Source organism: Helianthus annuus, chromosome 5 (assembly GCF_002127325.2).
Source record: "Helianthus annuus cultivar XRQ/B chromosome 5, HanXRQr2.0-SUNRISE, whole genome shotgun sequence".
Taxonomy (NCBI): Eukaryota; Viridiplantae; Streptophyta; class Magnoliopsida; order Asterales; family Asteraceae; genus Helianthus; species Helianthus annuus.
This window is the reverse complement of record NC_035437.2, coordinates 173,341,250-173,360,294: the sequence shown is the minus strand read 5'-3', so window position 1 is coordinate 173,360,294 and position 19,045 is coordinate 173,341,250. Positions and strand designations below refer to the sequence as shown.

Below are 19,045 nucleotides of genomic sequence, written 5' to 3'. Positions count from 1 at the left end.
TAAAAGCTTTCATGCTTGCAGGAAAAGTTCGCCCTTAATTAAGACAACCTGAGAGAATTTATACATTTGATGACAAGTTTAAGTTTTGATTTTACTTTTCCTTGCCATATGCACATTGGTTTGTTTTGCTATAGTTTTCTAGCCTAAAGTTGAAACTGAATTTATAAACCTCAAAGTAAAGTTAGTAATACAGACAACATAAGGGACATATTGTTACTTTTGGAAATCCTTAACAATCGATTCTCTACCCTATTTCAGCTTGTTTAATATTAGTTGCTTATATGCTTAAGTCGTTTTATTCTAGTTGTTCCTATATCAAATGCATGTCCATAAATTTGGTGGAGCTGAGAGTCATTGGAAGGTAGGAAACCGGATTTCATCATAGAAACATTCATAAACAAGACGGAATACAACTACAATCAAACACAATTTATACCGGTCTCATCTCTTATACGCTCATATACAACACTTTGAAAATCATTTATTTCCATTTATGCGTCCATGCGAATGATGCAACGAAGACCTTCACCTTTAAGCATCAGATCAAAGGCCTTATTGATCTCAGAAAAGGACACTTCATGTGTTATGAATTTCTCCAACTCTAGTTCCTGCAACAAATCAAACAAAAATCTCTAAATGTTGACATGATTCTATTACGTATTCTTATTATTCTATAAATAAAAGGACTTTGAATGTATGTGTTACCTTGTTCATATACTTTTCGACAACAGAAGGTATATCAGATCGCGGTTTATAGTTTCCAAAGAAGGTACCCTTCAGAGTCCTTTCGTTCAACACATTTAGGGGACTTGTCTTGAACACAGCCTCTTTATGTGGAACACCCACTAGAACAGCAACACCCCAACCCTGCACCAAATTCAGAATTCTAAATAAAACTATGACGAATGTTAAATAAATAAGCATTGAATGGTATATAGTAAGTCCATACATCATGAACACATTCAAAAGCAGAGATCATAGCATCAATATGACCGGTGCATTCAACACTCCTATCAACTCCTCCATTAGTCAACTCTGCAATCACTTCTTGCACCGGTTTCTTGTAATCTTTTGGGTTCACAAACTCTGTAACCCCAAATTTCTTTGCTGTTGTCACAAAAAAAAAAAGTAATTATGATTAGTTTATGTGTATACACATTTTAGCTACAATATATGTACATTTTTAATACTTACCAAGCTCAAATCTATTGGCATTGAGATCAACCCCAATGATCCTTGAAGCACCAGCAATCCTTGCACCTTCAGCAGCCTAATCACCAATAATTCATTAGCAACTATAATACATTCATACAAATTAGATATTTTAAGAGTCACAATTTGTGAGAACTTACAGCAAGTCCCACAGCTCCCAGACCGAAAACAGCCACTGAAGAGCCTTTTTTCGGTTTTGCAACATTCAAAGTAGCTCCTAGCCCTAAGAAACAAAAAATATTTTCGTTAAGGTCAAAAAAATCTAACAAAACAAGTGATCAAGTAGTCTAAATAGATGTGTACCTGTGGAGATCCCACAGCTGAGGACACAAACTTTATCAAGAGGGGCAAGAGGGTTGATCTTTGCAAGACATCCAACATGAACAACCGTGTATTCGCTGAAAGTAGAAGTCCCAACAAAATGGAAGACGGGTTTGCCGTTGATCGAGAATCTAGATTTCTGATCGTGAAGCATGACTCCCCTGTCGGTGTTGATCCTGAGAAGGTCACACATGTTGCTCTCTTCGGACTTACAGTGAGCACACTCTTTGCACTCTCCGGTGAAAACGGGAAGAACATGATCCCCTGGCTGTAGATCAGTCACTCCTTCCCCAACACTCTCCACAACCCTATGTTGTTCATGTTAATTAAATCTATCAGATTATATAACTCAAACTGATAAATTTTACACAACTTTTTTAATTAGATACAAGAATGGAACATACCCTCCCGCTTCATGTCCTAAAATTCTTGGAAATACAGGATTTTGCCCCTGCAGTAATTAAAGCTTCAAGATTAGATAATTGATCTAAAAAATAATAATAAGAAATAAAATTGCTTGAATTTAAAATGCTTACTTTGGCTTCCCAGAAGTAAACATCAGTGTGGCAAAGGGAAGTGAAGAGGATCTTAATTCGGACTTCCATTTTCTGCGGTGGCGCCACTTCCACTTCTTCGATCACCATTGGCTTTCCGGCTTCCCATGCCACCGCGGCTGTTACATCAGTTAAACTTACATGTTTACATCCATGATCAAGTTATAAAAATACTTGAAGGATTGAAGAAAAGTAGATAAGGCTTACCTTTGCATCGTATCACTTGACCATTAGTGCTCGACATAATTGTAACTTGATTGCTGTAAAGAATCTGAAACAGTTGTAATTGTTTTTGTTTGCTGTTTGATATGAATCTACAATATGAATATTTGGGTATTTATAGGGAAGGTATAAAATAATTTAATGTTTTTATAAGCTATTTTTGGTAGAATAATGAACTGGAGAAGTTGTTATTTGTGAGTTGAATAAGTTAGTAATCAAGTGGCTAAACCAGAACTAGATACCAGGAACCAGGTTTTGGGTTTGTTGGGTTCTGAATAAAGAGATGCTTATATGCTTATTATTTTACTACACAAGTTGTTATAATTTTATCAAAACTTACTTTTTATTTTACAGTACATGTATATAAAGAAAATCTGAAAAGCATAAATTCTTTCGAAAAGTTTTTATTCAGTATTTGGAAACCTAAATATGTTATTTAAAATCCAATTCAATATTAATATAAATAAAGGAGACTGAATAATCAACGAATGATCTTTTTAAAAGATTCAGGTTATAAATCTACATCTTTAACTAATGTTATAAAACGGAATGCCCGATAAGGTAAAAATTAAACTAGATATAAGACCACTCGGTGTGGGCATGGTTTGGTGGCGTTTATGCCTTTCCACACTGTGTGGGGCGGACCGTCTTTCACCGGCATTGAGGCAATGGTTGGGTCGACGCATGCGTTTGTCTATTGGCGTGGCTAATAGCCACTGGATCCCAACGGCATAAATTTAAAAAAAATGTCTATTGGTGTTTGTCTTAGAACAAATGGGTGTCGGACCCCATAAATCACAATGTATCAAATCCAAAGCATAAGATGAACATTTAGAATTAAGATCAAAAGACAAACGTTTTCCTTTTGCAAGTTGACAAGGGGTGCAAATATCCGGTTTCGGTAACAACCAAGTAATAGATAAAGCACCTAACTTAATTAAAGTGGAAATAACATCAAAAGATACATGGCCTAAACGAGCATGTCACAACTCGTATGAAGCCTTATTCGAACATCTAGAAATAACAATCAAAGCTTGTGGATCATCATTGAGCACGTAAAGTCCGTTTTTGCAAACTCCTTTAGCGAGTATTCTTTTTGTGAAAAAGTGATTGAGAAAAATGAACGTCGACAGAATAGTCCTTGGTCAGTTTGCTAATTGAGAGCAACTTCTTGGTAAGATGTGGAATAACCAGAACATTGTTTAAAGAAAGATTATTAGTAATAGTTGACATGCCTTTATGAGTAATTGAAAGCTTCTTACTATTACGAAATATCACTTGACTTTTACCTTCTTAGGGTGATGCATGATTGAGATCGTCACAGTTGGGGTCATGTGATCAGTCGCGCCCGAATCGGCATTCCAATCGGGAGTGTCAACTATGAGCATGAAACACCTTAGCAAAGGATTCGTCCAATGAGGAAGCTTGAGAAGCATATGAACGAAGACTAGGACACGCGGATGCGTAATGACCATTATTCCGGCAAAGTTGACAATGGGGTGGTCTACGACCACCTTGACCGCATCCCCGGCCACTATTGTTATACCCTTGAGTATTATTACCCGAGAAAAAGAGGCACGACCATGCCCTTGTGAAGAATTATTTCTTGTATTTTGGGCATGAAAAGCTACAGTGGGAGTGTTCGTGCCATGCAAAGATTGAGAAAACATTTCGTGATTTTTAGCTTGTGCTACCAAATCTCTAAACAATGGGCTGGTTTCGTGACTCTAATGGTAGTAGAGAATGCTTCAAATGAGGGGCACAAACCACATAAAAACCAATGAAGCCTATCAATATCGACAACGGGATGACCAATAGCGGCAAACTGATCACATATAGTTTTAAAACAACGAGAAAAATCAATAACTTATGTCGTACCTTTCGAGATTTGTCGAAGAGATTCTTGTAACGAGTGAACATGTTCAATAGAAGCATTGCTATAGGCCGTTTCTTGTGCTAGCCAGATCTGACGAGCAGTTTGGAGACCGAGAATTTCATTTCATTCTAAGCGAATTACATTGTTTTTGAAAGGTAAAGATACAACATCTAGCAAGTTGATCATAACGACATAAAAGAAAATCCATATAATTAAAATGGTGTGTTTCTAAGTCCATCCTAGTTGATTTCTTGCATCGTCTCATCATCAAATTCCTACAACACATTAAAGTAACGGTCAACACGTAAAGCGTTGGCGAGCATACAAGTTTGATACTAGCATACGTAATAAAAGATTGTTTCAATGCAAACATAGCATAAAATGTATACTAAGGCCTAAAATACAAGGCTAGCATATGTTACACCCAAAGTGTGCTAAAAATAAAAAGGGGTCATGTATACTCATGTTTTGCGTAGAAATTCCGCGAAAGTGAGTTTGGCAAGTCTTCAGTTTTGGAACACCGAAGTCACCCTAAGATGGGGGAAAGGAAGGTGTGTGAGTTGTGGATTCGATTGATGGATTAGATTCGGAATTAAAAGATATAAATTACATGTTTATAGTTATAAGGTACCATGAAATGGTCATGCAAGGAGGTAGGATGATCAACATCCATTAGACCTCATTATATGATTCACCAAATCACAAAATCATCAACTTAGTTGATGATTTCGGTTGGTCATGCATATAGGCTAAAATTGAAAGTACATAATTTAGTAAGTAGCCAAATGAGGACAACCCAACGAGTACATACCCAACATGGCAAGTGTTGAAGACGAGGTGGGGTTGGTTCATTTTGGTCCATGGAAGCTACTTGGAACATTGTATCATCTAGGTCACCAAGCAACCAAGTGATCTCAAACTAGACTAGTGCATTCCAATCATAGAAAATGTTTAGAGACTAACCGAATATATAAATCTCAAAGTCAAGTTAGTAATACAGACAACATAAGGGACAAATTGTTACTTTTGGAAATCCTTAACAATCAATTCTCTACCCTATTTCAGTTTGTTTTATATTAGTCGCTTATATGCTTAAGTCGTTTTATTTAGGGATGTGCAACGGTTCAGAACCGGACCGAACCGTATTATGACGGTTCCGGTTCGGTTCCGAACCGGTTAAACGGTTCTCATGTAAACGGTTCTCGCGGGAACCGGTTGACAATTAAATCGTAAAATTAACAATTCAATAAAAATAAATCAAACCATTTAAAACATTAACTAAGATTTGCAACATTCAAAGTTCAAACCAACCAAAATAAAAGTAGCAAAGCAACAATAAAAAATTTCAAGCCATAAAACAAACTCTAAATAAAACTATTACAACCATCGTGTTAACAATTAAAACAAACATCTTCAAACTTCATTCGATCTTCATCCTCTCAATCTTCTCATAAACATCTAAATGAATACAAGTGTTAGTAATTAAAAAAAATAAATGAATAATGCATCTACTGTATTTGGTTCACGTGAATAGATTGATTAGTAATGCATCTACTGTATTTACCAAGCGATACATTATTTATATACACATTTACAATTTGATCAACATTGATTTGATTATTTTTGTTCAATTTTTATTTTCACATATAGAAAACTATATGTATCAGAAAGCAAACATCTAGAAAGAAAATATATGCAATGATAAAAAAAAAAGTCATGTAGAATAGCGTACCTATATTTGCAGGGTGTTGATGGAGATGAACTTGTATGATAGCAATTAGGGTTAGGGTTGAGAGATGGAGAAGAATTAGAAGATGAAAGATGAGATTGTGGAATGAATATAACAGAAGGGAATAAGAATTAGGATGGTCGTATGATGTTGAAAAACCCATTGATAAAATAGGGTTTTAAATATTTATAATCCCAACTAGTTGTAGCGGTTCTTTAACCGAAACCGTGGTTTTAACCGGAACAGAACCGGGAACCGTTTTTACTCAATTTTAAGAACCGGACCCTATATACAAAAATACGGTTTGGATCTAGCGGTTCCGGTTTGGTTCCCTGGTTCTAGCGGTTCTGAACCGTATACTGCTCGGCCCTAGTTTTATTCTAGTTGTTCCTATATGAAATGCATGTCCATAAATTTGGTGGAGCTGAGAGTCATTGGAAGGTAGGAAACCGGATTTCATCATAGAAACATTCATAAACAAGATGGAATACAACAACTACAATCAAACACAATTTATACCGGTCTCATCTCTTATACGCTCATATATATACAACACTTTGAAAATCATTTATTTCCATTTATGCATCCATGCGAATGATGCAACGAAGACCTTCACCTTTAAGCATCAGATCAAAGGCTTTATTGATCTCAGAAAACGGCACTTCATGTGTTATGAATTTCTCCAACTCTAGTTCCTGCAACAAATCAAACAACTCGCTTGTTGTCGTGCTTCTTTTACATATTCTCATTATTTTATAAATAAATGGAGTTTGAATGCATGTGTTACCTTGTTCATATACTTTTCGACCACAGAAGGAATATCGGATCGCGGTTTATAGTTTCCAAAGAAGGTACCCTTCAGAGTCCTTTCGTTCAACACATTCAGGGGACTTGTCTTGAACACAGCGTCTTTATGTGGTACACCCACTAGAACAGCAACACCCCAACCCTGCACCAAATTCAGAATTCTAAATAAAACTATGACGAATGTTAAATAAATAAGCATGTGAATGGTATATAGTAAGTCCATACATCATGAACACATTCAAAAGCAGAGATCATAGCATCAATATGACCGGTGCATTCAACACTCCTGTCAACTCCTCCATTTGTCAACTCTGCAATCACTTCTTGCACCGGCTTCTTGTAATCTTTTGGGTTCACAAACTCTGTAACCCCAAATTTCTTTGCTGTTGTCACAAAAAAAGTAATTATGATTAGTTTATGTGTATACACATTTTAGCTACAATATATGTACATTTTTAATACTTACCAAGCTCAAATCTATTGGCATTGAGATCAACCCCAATGATCCTTGAAGCACCAGCAATTCTTGCACCTTCAGCAGCCTAATCACCAATAATTCATTAGCAACTAAAATACATTCATACAAATTAGATATTTTAAGTGTCAAAATTTGTGAAAACTTACAGCAAGTCCCACAGCTCCCAGACCGAAAACAGCCACTGAAGAACCTTTTTTCGGTTTTGCAACATTCAGAGTAGCTCCTAGCCCTAAGAAACAAAAAATATTTTCTTTAAGGTCGAAAAAATCCAACAAAACAAGTGATCAAGTAGTCTAAATAGATGTGTACCTGTGGAGATCCCACAGCTGAGGACACAAACTTTATCAAGAGGGGCAAGAGGGTTGATCTTTGCAAGACACCCAACATGAACAACCGTGTACTCGCTAAAAGTAGAAGTCCCCACAAAATGGAAGATGGGTTTGCCGTTGATCGAGAATCTAGATTTCTGATCGTGAAGCATGACTCCCCTGTCGGTGTTGATCCTGAGTAGGTCACACATGTTGCTCTCTTCGGACTTACAGTGAGCACACTCTTTGCACTCACCGGTGAAAACGGGAAGAACATGATCCCCTGGCTGTAGATCAGTCACTCCTTCCCCAACACTCTCCACAACCCTGTGTTCATATTAATCAAATCGATCAGGTTATGTATTTCAAAATAATTCAAAATAATAAATGTTACACAAGTTTTTTAACTAGATACAAGAATGGAACATACCCTCCAGCTTCATGTCCTAAAATTCTTGGAAATACAGGATATTGCCCCTGCAGTAATAAAAGATTCAAGATTAGATAATTGATCTAAAAAATAATAATAAATAAATAAAATTGATTGAATTTAAAATGCTTACTTTGGCTTCCCAGAAGTAAACATCAGTGTGGCAAAGGGAAGTGAAGAGGATCTTAATTCGGACTTCCATTTTCTGCGGTGGCGCCACTTCCACTTCTTCGATCACCAGCGGTTTTCCGGCTTCCCATGCCACCGCGGCTGTTACATCAGTTAAACTTACATGTTTACATCCATGATCAAGTTATAAAAAGACTTGAAGGATTGAAGAAAAGTAGATAAGGCTTACCTTTGCATCGTATCACTTGACCATTAGTGCTCGACATAATTGTAACTTGATTGCTGTAAAGAATCTGAAACAGTTGTAATTGTTTTTGTTTGCTGTTTGATATGAATCTACAATATGAAGATTTGGGTATTTATAGGGAAGGTATAAAATAATTTAATGTTTTTATAAGCTATTTTTTGGTAGAATAATGAACTGGAGAAGTTGTTATTTGTGAGTTGAATAAGTTAGTAATCAAGTGGCTAAACCAGAACTAGATACCAGGAACCAGGTTTTGGGTTTGTTGGGTTCTGAATAAAGAGATGCTTATATGCTTATTATTTTACTACACAAGTTGTTCTAGGTTTATCAAAACTTACTTTTTATTTTACAGTACATGTATATAAAGAAAATCTGAAAAGCATAAATTCTTTTGAATAGTTTTTATTCAGTATTTGAAAACCTAAATATGTTATTTAAAATCCAATTCAATATTAATATAAAGGAGACTGAATAATCAACGAATGATCATTTTAAAAGATTTAGGTTATAAATGTACATCCATAATAAGTGTTATAACACGGAATGCCCGATAAGGTAAAAACAAAACAAAGTGCATTAAACTAGATATAAGACCACCGGGTGTGGGCATAGTTTGGTGGTGTTTATGCCTTTCCACGCTACACACACCACCCCAGGAACGACGTTGTGTGTGGGGTGGACCGTCTTTCACCGGCATTGAGGCAATGGTTGGGTCGACGTGGCGTTTGTCTATTGGCGTGGCTAATAGCCACTGGACGCCAACAGCATAAATTTAAAAAAAAAATGTCTATTGGCATTTGTCTTTAGAACAAATGGGTGCCGGACCCCATAAATCACAATGTATCAAATCCAAAGCATAAGATGAACCACTACTACAGAAATAAGCATTTGCTACGGCCAAATCCATAGCAAATCCGTAGCAAACACCCTTTTTGCTACGAATTTGCTACGGATTTGGTTCGTAGCTACAAGTCCCGTCGCGAATTTATTTGCTACGAACTTTAGCTACGGAAATTATGTTTGCGACGAATTTAGCAACAAAAAATGACGTCTCTATTTTAGCCACAAATTTGCTATGAAGAAAGTTGCTACGAAATTTCGCTATGGGTTTTTAGCTACGGAAACTTTTAGCTACGATTGTTTTTAGCTACGGTTGTTTATTGCTACGGTTTTTTAGCTATGGATACTTTTAGCTATGGTTATTTTTAGCTACCATGGAGTTTTTGCTACGAGTTTGGCTACAAAGTTTTGCTACACATTAAGCTACTATTTTTGTTACGATTCCGTTTCAAAATTTAGCTACAGATTTTGCTACGAACTTTGTAAAGTTTTTGGTACGAAACTAGCTATAGATTTTAGAAGGTTTTTGCTAGGATTTTTGTAAAGTTTTTGCTACATATTTAGCTAAGGCTTTTTTCTATAACTTTTCATATATATGTTATTTTCAAGTTGTTTCTTATCACGACAATGTACTCAAATCTCAATAAGTAGATACACATTATACCAAAGATAAATATGAAATCAAATTTCAATATGCACATGTATTACAACAATGATCCAAATTATCTTAAAGCAATACAATATATATATATAATAAATATATGAATTATAAAGTTTTCTAACAAACCATATCTAAACATGACGGAAAATTTTCTGGCGGGTTTTGTGATAACGATTGATATCTCGGTCGTTCAAATGTATAACTTGCATTTTCTTCAATTTTCTCCATCATAGCACACTTCTCTACTATATCTTGTTTTAACTTCGTTACTCGTTGTCAAAGTTGAAAAAGATTCAAGTGTGTTTGCTTCTACAAGTTGATGAAACTGATTACAAATATGAAGCAATGTGCCAAATATATAAAAGAAAATCTTAATTTTGTAATATAATATTATAATAAGTTACCTGAACATTGAAGGACCATGAAGAGTTCAAACTATAATCTTCAAATGGATACAAAATTCCATAGGGGCAAACCTCAAGTTTACAAATTGACCTATCATACATCAATATACATTTACTAAAGTTTTACATGAACTAATACCAATTACCAAATAGTAATTACTTACACGTAATTATTAGTTGTTCTCTCTAATAGATCTCTTAGCACAAATCCAAGCTTAACCTGCATGTGGTTAAATATTAAAAATGATTAATGCATTAATAAGTTTATGAAAGCATTAATTATTACAAGAATGATGATGAACAATGTGTATTGAATGAACTAAATGTTGTATGCATAACAATCAACAACTAAGGCTACACGGTATGGGGGTCGGCCCCGGCCCGTCGCGGGTCGGCGACGGTCCAAACACCGTGCCGCCCCCTACCGTCGCCGTCCTCTCCGTCCATATGTTGCCGTTTGCGACGACGATGCAAAAAAAGTGGGTCCCCCTCCATTTTATTGACCGTTACAAAATAAAAAAAAAACAAAAATACCATAATTGGGGAAAATGCCAAACGGTCACTTTTTTAAAATATATAAATATTACTTCCATTTTCACTATCAAACACCAAATTAACCTCAACAATTCACCTCTTTCTCATATAATTTTTACACTCCTTCCACTATTCTCTCAACCTTCTTCCACATAATTTTCATGGATCCGTTCAACAACCCGGAGAACCCGAACACTTCGAACAACCCGAATACTCCCAACAATCCGACCCAACCAAATGTTTTTTCGGTTCCGGGATATTATCCAACGCTAGAACCGAACCAATTCTCCCAATATTCATCGAACGCGTTTGCTTCATTCCAACACTCGCCAAACCAATTCACTCAAATCTCCCAAAATCAAGCTCTTCAACAAATGATGATGCGGGGTGCTTGGAACTTCCCACCCGTTCAACCTCAACCGATCCCCACACCCCCCGTTCAACCTCAACCGATCCCCACACCCCCCGTTCAACCTCAACCGATCTCGACCCAATCCGAACCCGAAGACGATGTGGAGATTGTGCCCGAAACCCAACCGCCTAAAGGGAAAGGAAAACGAAACAAAGGCAAACAAGTAGTGGGTGATCAAACGTCGAAACCGAAGGCGATTAAGTGGACCCCAATCGAAGAAGAAGCCTTAGTCAAGGCTTTCATTGGCACTTCCGACAACCCGGTAAAAGATTCGTACTTTTTTAAAGTTTACATCTTTTTAAAGTTTACATCTTTTTAAAATTTTATTTTTTTTTCTTAACAGTGGGTTTATATTTTAGTTTTAAAGTTTATTTTTTGTTTAAGTTTATTAGTTTTTAAGTTTAGTTTTTTATTAGGTTTAACAGTTTTAAATTTTTTTTTTTTTTTCTTAACAGTAAGTTTTTTTTTATTTTGTTTGTTTTAAAGTTTGTTTTGTGTTTTTAATTTTCTTTGTTTGTTTTTTTATAGGTAATAACCAACCGGGTGACGGGTTTTGGTCCAAGGTATTGGCCAAGTTTCTCGCCATGATGGACCAAGGCCCGTATAGAGATATCGACTCGGTTTCCTCGAAGTGGCGAAAATTGAACTCGGCCATTAATCGGTTTTGCGAGGAGTATAACAAATTATATACAAGTGACCGTCGTAGCGGGTGGAACGACGAGGATGTGTTCAAAATGGCATTGGAAAAGTATAAGCAAAATCATGGTTCCAACTTTCCTCACGTTCGCGCGTGGATGGTTGTAAAAGACGACCCAAAATGGGTGCCCATTCCTAACGAGGTGGCGATGGCGAAACGCCAAAAAACATCGGAAACGGGTAGTTTAAGCGCCGGTGGATCGGACGCGAGGTGTCACATTAACTTAAATGATGACGCCGACTATGACGAAGACGAGTATAACGTACGTGAACCCGAGCGTCCACCGGGCCGAGACAAAACAAAGAAGGAGCGGGCCAAGGGAAAAGAAAAGGAAAAGGTGGACCCGAACATGGTTGAGTTTATGGAACACCTAAAAGTGTACAACGACATCTCGGCCCAAAAGACGAAGGCGAAGGAGCGGGTCGTCGAAGAAAAAAGTCGTGCATCGGACGAAAAGTTAAAAGAGAAGGTCCGATTGTCGAATGAGAAAATCCGAATCTCCGATGAAAAAATTCGGCTTAAGGAATGGGAAATAATGACGATGAATGTCGAGGACGAACCCGAGCCGAAACGTTCGATGTTGAAAAAATTACAACACGACATCATGAAAAAACATCAAATTATTTAACTTTATATTTATTTTTATAAGTCTTTTTTTTTTTAAGTTTATGTATTTTTTTAATATTTATGTAATGTGGGTTTAATATTAATGAAAATATTTTATTAGTATATTTGTTAAATGTTAAAAAAATAGAATATTAAAAAAATTAAAAAAAACATAAAAAGTGGTGGAGGACTATGACTAGGATCATCCTACCATGCCTTCTAGTTTTGGAGGATGGACCATCTTAGAGAGGAATGTGACATAACGCCTACGTGGCGGATCATCCTCCAAGAATGGTCCATCATCATACCATGTAGTCTAAATGTCTACATCAACCTATTTGAAACTAGTTCCTTTGTTTCTACTAAAAGAGTTTATTTGTTGACCCGTTTGAGATGAACACTACCCAAATTGACAGTTTATAATTAAACATTTCATTTCTTCCACCTCTACAATAAACTAAAAAGTATCGATATTTCAAGATACTAACCCAATATCAATCCTTCAATTCAACAATCAAGTTGTATCTTGTTCCAAATGAAAGCAAAACAGTTTCCGAGTTCCGGGAAACGAAGCACTTTATTAGCTTCACATTACATATAAAAAAACATAAAATAATTAGAAATCTAAATTACTGCAAATTCAAATATGAATAACAATTTAGAACTTAGGTTTAGCAAATACTATATCAGCTGTGGCGCAGATATTAAAACAACGAGACCGTGTAGAGAACTTGAGGTTGAAATTCTCGTCAGTGTATCTGTAACATCTTCCTCGAGCTCCCTGCTCGATTCCACCTTCACTCCTTCTGTAACATCTTCTTCGAGCTCCCTGCTTGATTTGTCTTCTCTGAAAGTTGTTGTGAGACTTTCAACTGAAATCATGGGGCTTATGAATAAATTTTGGTGAAAAGGAGTTTTTTGAGGAAAAGTAGGAACGTGCGTGTACCAACAAGTGATTTGGATTTTGGGGGGAAATTGAAAAACATTTTGGGGGAATTTTGGAAATTAGATTTTGGTTTTGGAGGTAAGTGTATCTTTTAGACGGGATTTTGATTATTGATTTTTTTTTAATTTTGAAAAGAATTTACAAATTTTACTTTAATAAATGAGCACAAACCCAAAAATAAGTTCGTTAAATAAATCAGACCGAATTCAAACTTTATTTATGGAACTCGAGTAAACTCGTGACCCTATTATTTGTATAATTTTTATTTAACAGGTCTCATGGCTTGTATATTAAAAATTTAAAGTAGTAATATGTCATAATGGGGGATTTATTCATGAAATAATATTAAAAATTTAGAGTAAAATCGTGACCGAATTCAAACCTGTTGTTGGATGATTTATTCATGAAATAATACATGCCCACCAAACGTCAAACAACCGTCCTTTTAATATTACACGAAAAGGATAATGCCAAATATTAACAATAATAATATATATTTATAAATGTTAGACTGGGGTATGGCGCAGGGTTGGGGCGTGGGTTGGCTGAAAACGCCCAAGCCACCACCCCAGGTGGCCTTGGGTTTGGGCATGGCCTAAGGGGCGAGAGTTTAAGGTCGGGCGTGGGGCGGGTCTATCAATATGACATGGGGGGCTCTCAATGGGCAAACCAAACTAGCCGTTGGGCTAGCCGTTGGCCAACGACTATGTGTAAAAAAATATTTTTTCACTATAAAACTCACACTTCTATTCTTTTTTACCACATCCAACTACAACACGCTCTACCTCTTCTATAATCATCTCTATTCTCATTCTACAATACGAAAAATGAATCCTCATAATCGTGGTTTTTGACCCGAACAACCCGTGGGCATTCCAAGAAAATCCTAGCCCACCACCCAATCGTCCAATGCCTCGTCCATTTTTAATACACTCCACTATGCCCGATGTGGCGGGTTACGCATCGTATCTCTCGAATCGTATGTATACTAACTTCCCTCGCACCGACGATTCTATACCTAGCCCGTTTTCACAAACACTCATCAACCTTTCACCAACCTCCATCAACCTTTCCCAAACCGAACCCGTCCCCGAAACTCAACCCCCCATCGATGGTCCTTCCGCATCCAAACCCATCAAAATGAGAAGTCACAAGAAAAAAACCGAGGCCGAGAAAACACTTGAAAGCGTCAAACGAAAACAACAAAGATGGGTCGTTAATGAAGAACTTGCATTGGCGAGGGCTTAGCTTCAACAATCTCAACATCCAACTTTAGGTATTTTTAGATATTTTGTAGCCCTTATTTTAATATTTATGGTTTTTTTTATATAACTTTGTAATATATTAAATTTCGTTTTGATTAAATAGGGAATTATCAACATAGAAGCCATTGTTGGGAAGCGATTAGTAAAGCATTCCATGAAGAAATGGAAAGGGAGGTTTATCGTGAGAACGATAGCTTATCCTTGAAGTGGACCGAGATAAGCGGGCAACTCACCAAATTTAGTGTTTTTTTAAATAAAGCAAAGCAAAACCCAAAAAGTGGTGAAACCAAAGCCGACTTTGTGACAAATGCATTGGTTACATTCAAAACAAATGTGGGGAGCGACTTCCGTTTCATGCATTGTTGGGAGATTTATAAGTTTCATCCCAAGTGGGCGAATATCCCCAGTGGTAGCGAAACTAACACGTCTTCCAAAAGGTCAAGGACACCCTCGTCCCAAGCCCAATCAGATGCACGAGATCAAGAGTTGGAGGACTTTTTGGATGATTCGCCAAACCAGCCTGAATACGAAAGAGATGCCACAAAAAGGCGCGCTCAAAAATAAAGATCGGGTACGACATCGCCTTCAGTTGGGAGTTCGGGCTCGCGTAAGGGAGTATACAGCGAGCAGTGGATGACATTGCAAGAAAATTAGATACATTCAACATATTCCAACAACAAAGGGCCGAAATTCGGAAGAGCAAAGAAGCTAGGAATGCCCTGAAACAAACACGATGGAATTTGATATAAACACAAAGTTTGTGATTGATAAACACTAATCGGTATGTAAACATTAACAAAGTCATCACATATTCGATACCGTAAAAGTTTACATGAACACACAATCGCTTAGTCGCTCTGCTTTCTAAACCATAAGGTTATCAATAGCGAATAGGGTTTCTCATATTTACAGGTTATTATCTCAGTCACTAAGACTTCTCTTAGTGATTGAGTTTAATCATTTACCCTGGACTTAATCGTTTAATATCCTAGACGATTGAGTCACATTTGCTAACCAATTAGCCATACAATACACACTATTCAACAAACGACTAATCTAGCCTATTCGAACATCGACGAGACCAAAATGCACTAAACATCTATAGTCCGATGTAGAAATGCACAAAAAATCAGTTCCCGGACCAACCTAGAACCAGTTTCGAGCCCTACCCAGTAGGAACCAAAAGCGGTTCAAATTTGATTATACCCAATCGTTCCTACCCGGTTCTTCAGATGTTTTCATAAATCGGTTCCTACCCGAACCAGTTCGAACTCTACCCGTTAATACCCGGGCAGGAACCCGTTAGTATGGAAAAAACCGTTGGAATCGATTCTAGCAGTTGGTAACAGCTATATAATCGTTTTGTACAAATGTTTTTCATTTAGAACCGGTTCTAGACCCCCCCCCTCCCAAATGAGTTTAAATAACTATGTGATGTATTGGTTGATTACCCAACTCGAAAACGCATATCACCCGAAAAACGTAAGCTTAAAAGCTTACGAAAAGTGTCTTTAATTTAGACCGACGACGAGGAGTGCAGCTCAGGCCTAACTTTTGTACACACTAGGTGCCATGACTTACAAGAAGAGAGTGCATGGTATAATTGTGGTCCTGGTTTTTGGATTCGCCTTAAGGAGAGATTTGACAAGGAAATGGTTTTGAAACTGACGATAAATCAGATACCCATTTATTCATGTAGAACCTGGGTTCGGTCCCTACCCGATTTCTTTGAAAACCTGATTGGGTCTTACCCGGTTCCTATATGGTTCTGGTTTTGGCCTAATACTCGATTTATGCATCTCTAGCCCAATGGAGTATACAGGCCCAAATTGGTGCCATCTAAGGGTGCAAACAAGCTGAGCATAAGCTCGACTAGGCTCGTAGTTAGTTTTTCAAGCTCGAGCTCGGTGAATTTTATATTTCGTAATTGATTTATATTAGTTATAACTAATATTTTTTTATATAATTTTGTTATTTTTTCATAATTTTATAAATAGTAAATTATATAAATATATATTTAATATATTAATTTTATTTAAATAAAAAGCAGGTTCATTTAGGCTTACGAGCCGGCTTGAGCTCGATAAGAAAAGCTCGAGCTCAGTCTCATTTACTAATATGCTTAATCAGGGATGAGTTTGGTGTGGGATGATTTCGGTGTCAACTGGACTGAAAATCCCAAGAATGGGCACCGGTACCCAAAATACCTGGTACAATATTGGTATTTGAGTGTTAAAACCAATAAATATTGGTACCGTACCGAACGGGTACCAAAAACGTCAAAAGCCTATACTAAATCTATTCCATACCAGTACCCAGCACAATTTGCTGATCCCTATGCTTAATTTAGTACATGCTATTATTTGTATGAGATAGGTATATTAAATGTATTTATGTTTACATGGATCCGTGTAAAATTGACCTTTTTAACTATTTTTAAATATTTAATATTTTTGCCTTTGATTTTTCAATTGTTTATATTATTAATTATTTTTAATATTTCTTTTGTCCATATTTGCTTACGGATTTTCTTACATTTTTTTTTTTTGAATATTTATTTTGTTAGTTTTGCTATGGATTTTGCTACCACGATTATTAATTCATGTTATTTATTTATTTTTTTTTTGCAACGTATTTTGCTATGGATGTTGCTATAGGTATTAGTAAATTATTTTTTGAATACTTTTTTGTTCTTATTTTTGCAATAAATTTTTCTATGGATTCGCTATAGATTTTGCTACGTTAGTTTTTAATAATTTTTCTAGATTTTGCTACCAAATTTTCAACGAACTTTCTTTACTTACCAATTTTGCTACGGTTTTTTTCAACCTCTGTTAGTTAGATTTTAAATATTTATTTTTATGATTTAGCTATGGACTTTGCTACCAATTTTACTAAGTTTTTTTATTATATTTATTTTCACAATTTTGCTATCGACTTTGCTACAGATTTTATTTTACTTTTTTTAATTTATTTCTAAATACTTATTTTCATGGGTTTGCTACGAATTTTGCTACCGGTTTTGCTACATTATATGGTTTATATTCATTTCATCAATTTTGCTACATATTTGCTATGAGTTTTGCTACGAAATTCATTTGCGACAAAAGTTCGTAGCTAACCCGTAGCTAATTCGTAGCAAAATGCGTTCGTGGCTAATTCGTAGCTAACTCGTAGCAAAATTTGCCACCATTTTTCCCCATAGCAAAATTTCATAGCAAATGCCTATTTTTGTAGTAGTGAACGCTTAGAATTAAGACCAAAAGACAAACGTTTTCCTTTTGCAAGTTGACAAGGGCTGCAAAAATATCCGGTTTCGGTAACAATCAAGTAATAGATAAAGCACCTAACTTAATTAAAGTGGAAATAACATCAAAAGATACATGGCCTAAACGAGCATGTCACAACTCGTATGAAGCCTTATTCGAACATCTAGAAGTAACAACCAAAGCTTGTGGATCATCCTTGAGCACGTAAAGTGCGTTTTTGCAAACTCCTTTAGCGAGTATTCTTTTTCTGTTCCGATCCTGAATATGAAAAAGTTGAAAGTTATAATCCCTACACATCCTAAACTACAAGGTTTTATGGTAATTAAAGAAAAGAGTGGCGGTTACAAAGTTGAGGGACTATTTGTGACAAATCAGAACTCGGTAACTATACCACCCCAAGGGTGGCGAAATCCCTTGGGAGGCACCCATTCGATTTCAGCCACACACAGAGATAGGACGCGACTCTTGGACAAGAAGACACACCCCTTCATGTTTAATTACATCCACATGTTCTAGAGACGCACCCGTTCGTGAAGAGACGCGTCTATTGGATCGCACCCATTAGAAACTATAAATAGGGTTGTAGATTTCAATTGTAATTCCATTCATGTATTCAGATATTCAGTTTATATTCAAGTTATTCATTTGTCTAGAGATCAAGATCCATTTTGGGGCCAACAATTGGTATCAGAGCATCAGGCTCTAGGCATGGCAGGGAATTCGCGATCAGGTTTTATTATTCTTTCTCAATTCGCAAGTTAGTTTTATTTCGTTTCAGGGTCGAACCAGGGGTTAGGAATCTAGGGTTTTGATTCCGGGGTTTAGTGCGAATTAGATTGGTTGATTGTTACGCGTTGGGTTATACGCGGGGGTTAAGGATTAGAGGTTTGAAGAAACCAAGAAAGATAAAAGTTTTTGAAAGTGAAGATTGTTCGGTCAGAAGACATGTCAGGAACAACCGGACCAAATTCACAAGTCATAATTCAGAAGGAAGGAAGTTCTCTTTCCCAATTCCAATGTCCAATTTTGAAAGCAACAAACTATACGGTTTGGGCAATTCGCATCAAAACGATTTTGGAAGCAAATGGACTTTGGGAA

General features: G+C 36.4%; 2 protein-coding genes and 2 long non-coding RNA genes across 4 annotated transcripts; all 4 read right to left on the bottom strand.

Annotated features, from left to right (window-relative positions):
- Positions 1 to 351: 351 nt before the first annotated feature.
- LOC110942210 (alcohol dehydrogenase 2-like) lies at positions 352 to 2,439 on the bottom strand. The gene is made up of 9 exons (XM_022183956.2): positions 2,295 to 2,439; positions 2,070 to 2,206; positions 1,938 to 1,984; positions 1,516 to 1,841; positions 1,353 to 1,435; positions 1,195 to 1,270; positions 950 to 1,107; positions 706 to 867; positions 352 to 608 (listed from the first exon to the last, which is right to left on the bottom strand). The coding sequence occupies exons 1-9, from the start codon at positions 2,329 to 2,331 to the stop codon at positions 492 to 494; spliced, it is 1,143 nt and encodes a 380-aa protein (XP_022039648.1). The 5' UTR covers positions 2,332 to 2,439; the 3' UTR covers positions 352 to 491.
- Positions 2,440 to 6,348: 3,909 nt separating this feature from the next.
- LOC110942209 (alcohol dehydrogenase 2-like) lies at positions 6,349 to 8,455 on the bottom strand. The gene is made up of 9 exons (XM_022183955.2): positions 8,296 to 8,455; positions 8,071 to 8,207; positions 7,938 to 7,984; positions 7,509 to 7,834; positions 7,346 to 7,428; positions 7,188 to 7,263; positions 6,947 to 7,104; positions 6,702 to 6,863; positions 6,349 to 6,609 (listed from the first exon to the last, which is right to left on the bottom strand). The coding sequence occupies exons 1-9, from the start codon at positions 8,330 to 8,332 to the stop codon at positions 6,493 to 6,495; spliced, it is 1,143 nt and encodes a 380-aa protein (XP_022039647.1). The 5' UTR covers positions 8,333 to 8,455; the 3' UTR covers positions 6,349 to 6,492.
- A 1,342-nt stretch (positions 8,456 to 9,797) lies between these two features.
- On the bottom strand, positions 9,798 to 13,437 carry LOC118492421. The gene is made up of 4 exons (XR_004893634.1): positions 12,956 to 13,437; positions 10,383 to 10,438; positions 10,219 to 10,309; positions 9,798 to 10,123 (listed from the first exon to the last, which is right to left on the bottom strand). It is a non-coding gene; the product is annotated as an uncharacterized LOC118492421 (long non-coding RNA).
- On the bottom strand, positions 10,787 to 11,388 carry LOC118492422. The gene is made up of 2 exons (XR_004893635.1): positions 11,227 to 11,388; positions 10,787 to 11,166 (listed from the first exon to the last, which is right to left on the bottom strand). It is a non-coding gene; the product is annotated as an uncharacterized LOC118492422 (long non-coding RNA).
- Positions 13,438 to 19,045: the final 5,608 nt, after the last annotated feature.

What these genes read in the sequence shown, in the direction of transcription:
- LOC110942210 (XM_022183956.2), bottom strand. Translation starts at nt 2,331, where the DNA reads ATGTCGAGCACTAATGGTCAAGTGATACGATGCAAAG. An exon ending in TTTACTTCTGGGAAGCCAAA is followed by an intron (nt 1,985 to 2,069) that starts GTAAGCATTTTA and finishes TAATTACTGCAG; the next exon opens with GGGCAAAATCCTGTATTTCC. An exon ending in TGGGAGCTGTGGGACTTGCT is followed by an intron (nt 1,271 to 1,352) that starts GTAAGTTCTCAC and finishes ATTGGTGATTAG; the next exon opens with GCTGCTGAAGGTGCAAGGAT.
- LOC110942209 (XM_022183955.2), bottom strand. Translation starts at nt 8,332, where the DNA reads ATGTCGAGCACTAATGGTCAAGTGATACGATGCAAAG. An exon ending in TTTACTTCTGGGAAGCCAAA is followed by an intron (nt 7,985 to 8,070) that starts GTAAGCATTTTA and finishes TTATTACTGCAG; the next exon opens with GGGCAATATCCTGTATTTCC. An exon ending in TTAGGACATGAAGCTGGAGG is followed by an intron (nt 7,835 to 7,937) that starts GTATGTTCCATT and finishes ATATGAACACAG; the next exon opens with GGTTGTGGAGAGTGTTGGGG.